Here is a 9,554-nt window from a genome sequence, read left to right as displayed (position 1 = left end):
GTCACTTATACGTGCCTTGGATGTCTAACGTCAATCGTCCCTTGGATAGCTACACACCAAGGGCTAACGCCAATGTCTACAATATGCCCACGTGGAAGAAAATGTTCAGTCGAGAAAGCATGTCTAGAGGGGATCTTTCAAGCATTAAAAGATTCCGCGATGTTTCGCGGCACCTCGGGCACTACCTGGGCGCTTGGCGAAGACGGTCCGACAGCTGGCAGGAAAACGATGCTACGCTGGATAGGAAGGCACAGAAACCAACATTGGCTAACTTCAGCTGTCTATTCGGGCAACCCTGTTGCTGCTTTATAACGCACGGACATAAGAGCAAACGGAGCACGACAACGCACTGTGCACTAAAACCAGGTAAAAGCAATCGAGCTATGACAGTTACGCAACTCTTTCTATGCAAACGGGTTTCTCGCGTGGCATTTACTGTCTACCACGCTCCTCCCATGTATAATCGCGCTCTGTACTACCTCCCGATGCCGTTTGCACGACAGCAACAGGAGCGCAAAGAAACAAGATGAACTTCGATTTGAAATACACGGACCACACATCACGGGTCTCCTAATGGCAAGATACCTTCGTCAAATACCAACTAACTAGTTAAAGAATGGCTTCTACCCTTACGGAATATACAGTGGGGCAAGAGACACCTGCAAAGCACGGCCACGGATTCCTATAACGCTGCACTTCCTGACGCACACACGGAGAGAGCATAGCATCAGGTCAGGAGGCATATTTACCCATTAGCAAAATCGGCGGGTTTTCGGCCGCATCGGGATGTCAACTCCCTAACTCTGGCGTGCGAGCTGAGTACAGGAGGCCTCAATCATTTTGTATCGCTAAAGAGCTGTACAGGAGAGAAATTAGCAGCCCTTCAACTTTTACTACTGGGAATGGATATGTTCACTTCGCATATACAGCCGTAATTTGGCTTAAAAAATCAAGGAAAAGACTTCTTGATTCATCTCGTATAAACGTTGAGTCGGCTTCTGTTCATTCTACGCATTCACTAATTGGGCCACAACTGCCCACACGTCCCGGGGAAGGCTTAGCACTTCTGCTGATTGTGGCACGATGCGCCCTGGTTCGTGAACAAGGGAGGGCTCGAGGCACCCTCCGTTAGACGGACGCTCCACAGCATGGTGGTGATGAACGATGACTGACCGCCGAGCAGCTGTGCTCGTCGGTGTTTATTGCAGTGTCGTTACCATTGTTGCCTACCAAGCCTGGCAGGCCACGAAGCCTGGCGGGCCATCGAAGATTATGCCCGAGGGAGCGTCACATGCTTGTTACATCTCCTTACCCCCAGTTTGTTTATCGATAACAAACGCCCAAGTTCAAAGTGCGAGGCTGTGCCTCCCTCCTTGCCGGGTCGACGGTGCCTGCTACCCAGGCGAGTAACGGTCCGGTGGCGTCCACCGTCGAGTACTCCACCTGGGCACCGGCGTTGGCGGGCCGGGTGTGGCAACGCCTGGTGCTGCCTGAGCCAGCTTCCCTCCATCCGGAGGGCTCGTAGTGGTCGGTCTTGTGAGTGGTGCCGGACTTCACACGGGCCCGACGGGCGCCGCACCACTGGCAACGTTTGCCGCCTCCGAAATGGGCGGTGCTCCGCTGGAAGCGACTGGTGTTGGCGCTAGTCCTACAGGCTGAAACTCTGAAGTGGCAGTCGAGGTTGCTGGTCAGGTCCTGAGATGAGGCCTGACATGGTCGGCGTGTCTGTTCCATGTAGCCCCATCTGGCACGCGGACGAGGAGGGATGAGGCGCTGGCAGGAGACGCCACCTCTCCGGCAGACCAGGGAGGGCCAAGACGGAAGTTTCTGGTGAAAACTGGAGCTGCCGATTCCGGCAAAGGCCCGGGATGGCACCCTTGGTCTTCTCCACGCCAGGATGACTCGCTCGCAGCAACTGCAGGACCCTGTACCGGAGACTGTGGGATCACCATCCCGGAACCCCACAGTAGGCAGCCCTGCTGCAATCTCAGCTCAGCGGCCTTGTGGCTAAAGGCCTGCTGAACCAAATCCTCCCCACAGAACACTGCCTTGACCACCTGAGACAGGACTGGGTCCCGGCTGGTCGCTTGCGATACCGCAGACCTGGAGAGCACCTCCGGTTACGTGTGTTCCAACATGAACACTTCAGCAGATTCCGGAACAGCATGAGGCACCTCTGGCAGGGCCAGGCGGCTCAGGGCATCAGCATGTCCCAGGACCTTTCTCGGATGGTAAACCAGCTGTGAACTGTAAGCCGCGAGCCTCAAGGCCCCGCGCACCCCCTTGATGAAGTGATGCATGCACAGGAACCGACGTGATGCATGCGCAGGAACTGCGTTGTCGGGCTCCAGCAGCCCCAACAGCACCTTGTTGTCCGTGACTCCCTCGAACTTCCGGCACCACAGATACTAAAGGAAACGTTAGGCACCGAACATGAGGGCCGAACCTTCTTTGTCCAGCTGGCTGTAACGTAGCTCTGCAGCATGAAGCCGACGAGAATCAAACGACACAGGGCGTTCCTGGCCATCCCTGTCCCGGTGTGCCAGGACAGCTGCCATGCCGTACGGCGACGCTTCTACGGTCAGGACGACACGCTTGGCGGGATCGAATTGTACCAGCACTGGAGACTTCATTAGCTCCTTGCTGCACTGGAAGGCCCGGTCCTGCTCCTTCCTCCAGATCCTTTGCTGACCATCTCAAAGTAGAAGATGGAGCGGCTGTAGATGCTCCGATCGATTTGGCAGGAAACTATTGTAGAAGTTGACAAGACCGAGGTAGCTCTGAAGGTCCTTGTTCTGGGGCTTAGGTGCCTTGAGCACAGCAACAACTTTGCGGGGAGCCCGGGCTAGGCAAGCCTGGGAAATGACATGTCCCAAGTACTCAACACTGGGGGCCAGGAAAATGCACTTTTCCAGCTTGAGCTTGAGGCCCGCGTCCGGCAATTGTGCCAGGACGTTGTGTAGATGGTCACGGTCGTCGCTGCCAGTAACCAGGATGTCATCCAAGTACACCGCCAGTTTTCTCATGCCCCTGAAGAGTTTGTACATCTCGCTCTGAAATATGGCTGGGGCTGAGGCCACGCCAAAAGGTGAGCGGGTGTACTAAAAGAGCCCCAAAGTTGTCGATATTGTGACACTTCCCGGAGGCATCATGGAGCACCCGCTGCTGGTAAGCATCTCTGAGGTCGAGCTTGGAAAACTTCTGTCCACTATACAATGCTGACAAAAGATCTTCCATCCGGGGCAACGGGTACTTCTCGATGGTATCGACGGGGTTGATGCCAACCTTGAAATCCCTACAGATCCTGACACTTCCGTCGCGTTTGAGGACTTGCACGATGGGAGCAGTCCATTCAGACCTCTTGACGGGCACCAGGATGCCCTCTCGCCGTAACCATTGCAGCTCCTAGGGGACCCCGTCCTTCAGGGTGGATGGCAGTGGGCGAGGCTTGAAAAAACGTGGCTGAGCTCCCTCAGGTGCATAAGTGCCAGCCGTAGTGCTGGCGGATGTGCCCACCCCTGGCTCGAACAGGCACTTGAACTCGGTCAGTACACTTCACTACACTACATACAAGCTGGCTTCCTGGTACTCTGGCATACGAACGCCCAGTGCATGAATCCATTTTCGGCCCAGCAGCGTCGGCGACGACCCCTTGGTTAAGTAAAGGGGAAGGGTTGCCTCCCTGTCGCCAAAGCGAAGGCTAACTTGTGCCTGACCCTGCACTTGGGAGAGCTGCCCGTTGGAGCTGCGCTGCATCACTCCCGAAGCCTCCACGGACACACCGGGGAAAGTGCGCCTGAAGACTTTCCCGGTCATGACCGAGACGCTGACCTCTGTGTCCAGCTCCACGGAAATGGGGTACCCGCACATTTTAATGGTCAGCATGTGCGGCGGCACAGGCGACGGTACAAAGCCTGCGTGCCACATGTCGAAAATAGCCTTGTCTTCGGCCGCTACGTGGAGCCTGGCCACGGAAGACCTTGAGCCTGCCGCCGCATGCGCCCGCCGCGTACCTTTGCGACGGCTACCCTGGCCACGCGCTTGTGTGGCACCTGGGCTTGAACCAGGAGGCTGTTGGCTGTTCGTCCTCCCCCTTTGGCATACTCGTGACAGGTGTCCAGTTATCCCGCACGTGAAGCATTGTGCTTGAGAGAACTGGCACCGTGAGGGCGAGTGGGCACCACCACGGCAACCGCAGGTACTGCCCTTTGTCGCCAACTTCTTGACCGCAGCTTCTTCCGACAGTGAGCCATTGGCACGGGCAATCTCGCCCGCGTCCTTGGCGGCAGCTTCCATTGCAAGCACTGCCTTCACGGCGTCGTCCAGCGAGGGGTCGGGAAGCTCCAGGAGTCGCGTCTGCATGGCGGGGTTGATGACGCCGCTGATGAAACGGTCCCGGAGCAGCGAGACCAGTTGGTCCCCGAAGGCGCAAGCACTCGCTAACCCTCGTAGCGCATCAACGAACGGCCCGAGGGTCTCTCGTTCCCGGTGGCTGTGGTTGTTGAAGCGGAACTGCCCCATTAGGGTGGACGGTGCTGGGTTGAAATACGTGCGCAGTATGGCGAGGAGCTCACTCAGCGTTTTCTCATGCGGCGTGGCTGGCTTGAGAAGGTCGAGCAGGAGACTGAAGACTCGAGTCCCGCAGCTGGACAGGAAAATGTCGCAGTTTGGCCTGGGGGTATCGTTTGCCCGGAAAAACACGTGGACTTGTTCCTGGTAAATTGGCCAGGCGGACCCATCTATACAGCGGCATGGCGGCAGCAACGGGGAGCATAGTTTCGCCGCTCGCGACGGCGAGGGACGATCGGTGGGTACACGTCGCCACCCTCGTCGTCAGTGTCACGATCCGCCCGGGTTCGCGAACACGGGTGGGCTCGAGGCACCCTCTGTTAGATGGACGCTCCGCAGTGTGGTGGTGATGAACGATGACTGACCGCCGAGCAGTTGTGCTTGTCGGTGTTTATTGCGGTGCCGTTACCAATGTTGCCTACCGAAGCTGGCGGGCAATTGAGGATTATGCCCGAGGGGGCGTCACATGCTTCTTACAAAAGAAAACAGCAATAACTACATGTACGTGTCTTTCCGTATTTGGCTGGGTGAGGGCTTTAGTTAAAGTTGCTTTTGGGATTAAATATTAGTAGAGCACGCGTCACTGGGGCGCCTCTTCTAGTGTTAGAATATTAGCACTTTAGCGTCGACATAGTGGCGCACTCTATCGTCTGTTTTATCCAGATGGACTTTACAATTTCATTCGATTTGCCCATATGCCCAACGACTTATTGGTTCCCTTTCGTCTTTGACACACAATGCGCATGCGCGATCATTAAACAGCGCTCTGTATCAGAAAGACGCTAGTACTCCGGAGTGTCAGCATCAGCCATGACTGAAGAACGAAATGGTGGACAGACGCCTCCAGCGTTTACCTTCATCGACGAAGCAACCGCGGGTACAAGCCGTGAAGGCGGTGAGGCTGCTTCAGGCACTTCCGACGATTACACTACGTGAGTATTCCCGCTTGTGAAATTCTTGTTGGATATTGTCAGCCGCAGAAACAACCCGGAATAGAGACTTCAAAAGCTATTCATTTCCTCCCACATCGAAGGGGGCGTTTTCTAGAACAACTTGCAGTCAGCGTAGTTGCCGCTGTTTATGGTCATGGTAAAGTGAAGTGGTTCCACAGGAAGCAAATGTCTTTATCTGTATATATGTATATATATATATATATATATATATATATAGAATGCGTTTGATAACCGCATCACACACTTGTAGCAGTAGCACATTGCCTCGTATGTTGCGCTGCTTAGCTCGACATCACGGGTAATGTTCCTGGCGCAATGACCTTTCACCAGTGATTGTGATGTGCAAATAACGCACCGATACTTTCGTTTAGGTGCACATTACGTAAACTCAGGTGGTTAAATTTATTTCCGAGATTCCTCCAAGACGCTGTCATAGCGAGGTCGAGGTTTTCAAATGTGAAACCCAAGGATATAAATAAACAGAGCAGTACGTTACTCTTCCTTTGGCGTTCGAGTGAGCATAGTACAGGAGGCTCAGGAGAGATCACAGAAATAGTGCAATTTACACAAAACGCAAAAAAATAATTGTGTGACCAAGAGAGAAATTCTTGCTCTTATGTGTTTTTCAGGAAATACTAAAGGTGTGATTGAGCAAAAACGCCATATGGTTTTAAATGAGCACTGTGTTGATTTTTACGGCATGTTCGGATCAATCGAAAGGTACCGAGTGCCGCGATAACCGCGTCATTTTGGCGCAACTGCGAACAGCCGTGTTGACAGAGCGTGCGAACGTAATCGACAAATGAGCGTAATGAGCCGAGTACGTAATGAGCGAAACTTGTTTCGATCATTTGGGTCATGTGTCAAACCTCTTGTCAATGTAATAACTTTATGGCGTTTGTACATATGCCTTGTCATCTGCCCTTCCTGCTCGGACCACATGAGGCCTGCAGTATTACGTAAACAAAAAAAAATAAAAGAAATGGCGAGAACAGTTCCCGACTGCCAATCCTAAGATGCGTGGTCGCAGTCTAGGAGAGCTGTTGCGGACGTGGTTGGGCGACCGATTCGGCTGACTGGCGCGGCCCCTGTACGAGAGCTAATAAAACGGAGCCAAACCTAAGATAACCTTGCTTTACAAAAAGCATAATTTTAAGCCATTGTGCAACGTCCACGCTCGCCACTTATGGCGCGGCCGTTTTGTCGCAATGTGTATGGCTAGCGTTTTCCAGTTGACTCGCATGACGTCGTAGAGCTATACGCACGTAGTCTAAAATGAGCGCCTCAGAGGGAATGGCAGTGCGCAAGTCTCCTGTCATCATGAAACAAGTACAATAATTGCGATAAAGAGTATCAGTCCCTGCTTAGAACAACCCGTCGTAACTTCGTCAGTCATGACCGGTCTACTCTGTTGACCAATAATTCTCATCGATTTTCGCGCATCATCAATCCGAGTTCCTATCCTGATGTCGTAATTATTAATGCCGACACACAACCAGTCACTGAAACTGAGTGTTCGCAGTTTCTGAACGATGCATTGTCATCAGTGTTCACCCATGAAGGTATAACTTACTCGCCAATATTAGAGCCATTGCCTAACATTTCCATCCCAGAAATTTTCATCCGTGAATGTGGCATTCCTGCCCTGTTCAATAACCTCAAAGTTACTACTAGCTCTGATCACCTTGGTTACAATAATAAGATACTTAAAAACGCTTCTCTTAACATTTTTCATGTGTTATCACCCCTGTTTTCAGAATCGTTATCATCTGGCTGCATTCCTCATGACTGGCGAATAGCCAAAGTAATACCAATTTTTAAATCGGGTGATTGGTCTGTTCCGCTTAACTTTGCAACATATGCAAACTTCTCGAGCATGTGATACATACACAAGTCATCAACTACCTAGGAGAACATATGATTTTGAAGTACCAGCACGCTTTTCGCAGAGGTCATTTATGCGACACTCAACTCGCCGGATTCACTAACTACATATTTTCAGCATTGAACGAAGAATTCCAAAGTTGACGCAGTGTTTCGTGACTTCTCGAAAGTTTTTGATGGCGTTCCTTATCACAGTCTCCTAATGAAATTAACACACTTAAATATCCACCCACATGTTCTTGCATGGATAAAAGATTTCCTCTCCAACAGACAACAATTCACCTCTGCTAATGAATGTAACTCCTCTTCTGTTCCTTTAACATCTGGGGTCCCCCAGGGCAGCGTACTTGGTCCCCTATTTCTCCTAATTTTTATTAATGATCTACCTGAATGTGTCTCATCTCGAATTCAATTATTCGCAGATCATTGTGTTATATATCATAATATTAATGCTGACGCTGACCGCCTTTCCCTGCAGATAGATCTTGATGCAGTGACTGCTTGGTGCTCCTCGTGGATTGTCTTCAAATACGTCTAGAACCAAGCTAATGTAATTTGCCAACCATTCCACCCGACTTCGTACCGCCTACTTTCTCAATAATACTAACGTAGAACTTGCGCCAACTTAAAAGTACCTTGGCCTTCATCTTCAGTCTGATTTCACTTGGCATTCCCATATTAACACCGTCTTAGCATCAGCTAACCGAGAATTCGGTCTTCTTAAGCGTAACCCGCACCTTCACACTTAAAAAAAACTTGCTTATCTCATGCTGATCCGCCCGAAAATTGAATATGCTTCTGCCATATAGGATCCCGATCAAGCATACATTATCAACAACATTGAATCTCTGCAAAATCGTGCTGTTCGCTTCATCTTTTCCGATTATTGACGCTTTACCAGCGTCACATCTATAAAACAAAGTGCCCAGTTGGAACCACTATGACGTCAACGCCAGTTTGCTCGCCGAACCTTATTTCATAAACTTTATCACCATTCCACGCTTCACGATGACTTCTTTTCACCACCTCCTGCAATCTTCCCGCGCCTTGATCACGCTAACAAAGTAAAACGCATAACGTGCCCCTCATCACTCTACGCAAGGTCATTTATTCTTCGCAATTTATTAGAATGTAATAACATACCATAACGCATAGCTACTAAAGTTAACTTGCTATCTTTCGAAACCTTGTTGCAAGAAAACGGTTAGTGGTAGCAGATTAGTTAGTGCTTATTGTTATATGTACATATTAACATATTGTGTAAAAAAGCTCTTGTGATTGAATGAATTAATGCATATACCCCCTGTTCATGCCTATTTATTTTATGTTAATTGTGTCTGTGTTTATGTCATGTAGTTTTATTTCTTGTGTATATTTCATGTTTGTGTCCCCCCCACTATGTAATACCCTCGCATGAGGGCCCTTAGGGGTAATGTAAATAAATAAATAAATGAATAAATAAATATCTCGTAATCTTGCAACTTAGCACTTTCTTAACTTGTTTCTAGCATCATGTGTTGCCTTCACATATTTCTTGCTTGATGTCATGATTTAAGAAATTGCGCAATAATATAGTGTGCAGTTCACCTTATGCCAGCCAGCAAGGGATCATTTTCATAAAATGATTCCTTACAGGTATTACCTTCAATAACGAAATAGCAGTTTCCCTGTTGCAAATTCAGTTTTCTAAAAACATTCTTCAGATGTCTTCGGCTCTACCTGGAAGCACAAAGTCAAAGGCCAATACGTATGCCTGATTCTAGCATTTGTGACGGATACATCAATGATGCGTGGGAGGCGTTGAACAGCCGGACCGATGCTACTGACGTCAATGGTATGTACGGCATGGCCTTTAACCATCGGTACCACTCGCGAAGATAGTTAACAACGCACAGAGGAGGCAGAATTTCCATCGATCATGACGGCGGTGCCTTTATTGGTCGTACGGACAACTTATTAGCGTCACCATGTCGGTTACGACTTATGCAGTCAGCGTGAAATTAATGCAGATGAACTGAGCGTTTATAGAGATAACACTATGCATGTTCTACATGGCTCAAGTTTCGAATCAATTCATTTTCACCGCGATGAATTCATACGTAATTGCAATCGATGTTTCTCGATTTTCTTCGATTTCGTGTTGGAATG

General features: G+C 50.0%; 1 protein-coding gene across 2 annotated transcripts in view; it reads left to right on the top strand.

Moving 5' to 3' along the window:
- Positions 1–5,349: 5,349 nt before the first annotated feature.
- The window catches only part of LOC129381685 (uncharacterized), a 71,601-nt gene continuing 67,396 nt past the window's right edge, over positions 5,350–9,554 (top strand). For both annotated transcript variants that reach the window (XR_011890985.1, XM_072285336.1), the window contains exons 1-2: positions 5,350–5,501; positions 9,110–9,240. Coding sequence is in view for 1 of the 2 variants with exons in the window: in XM_072285336.1 (XP_072141437.1) it covers positions 5,380–5,501; positions 9,110–9,240 (253 nt within the window). In the remaining variant the exon portion in view is untranslated. The remainder of the gene's footprint in view (positions 5,502–9,109; positions 9,241–9,554) is intronic.

The sequence above is a fragment of the Dermacentor andersoni genome, chromosome 11 (assembly GCF_023375885.2).
Source record: "Dermacentor andersoni chromosome 11, qqDerAnde1_hic_scaffold, whole genome shotgun sequence".
NCBI lineage: Eukaryota > Metazoa > Arthropoda > Arachnida > Ixodida > Ixodidae > Dermacentor > Dermacentor andersoni.
This window is presented reverse-complemented; position numbering and strand designations above follow the sequence as displayed.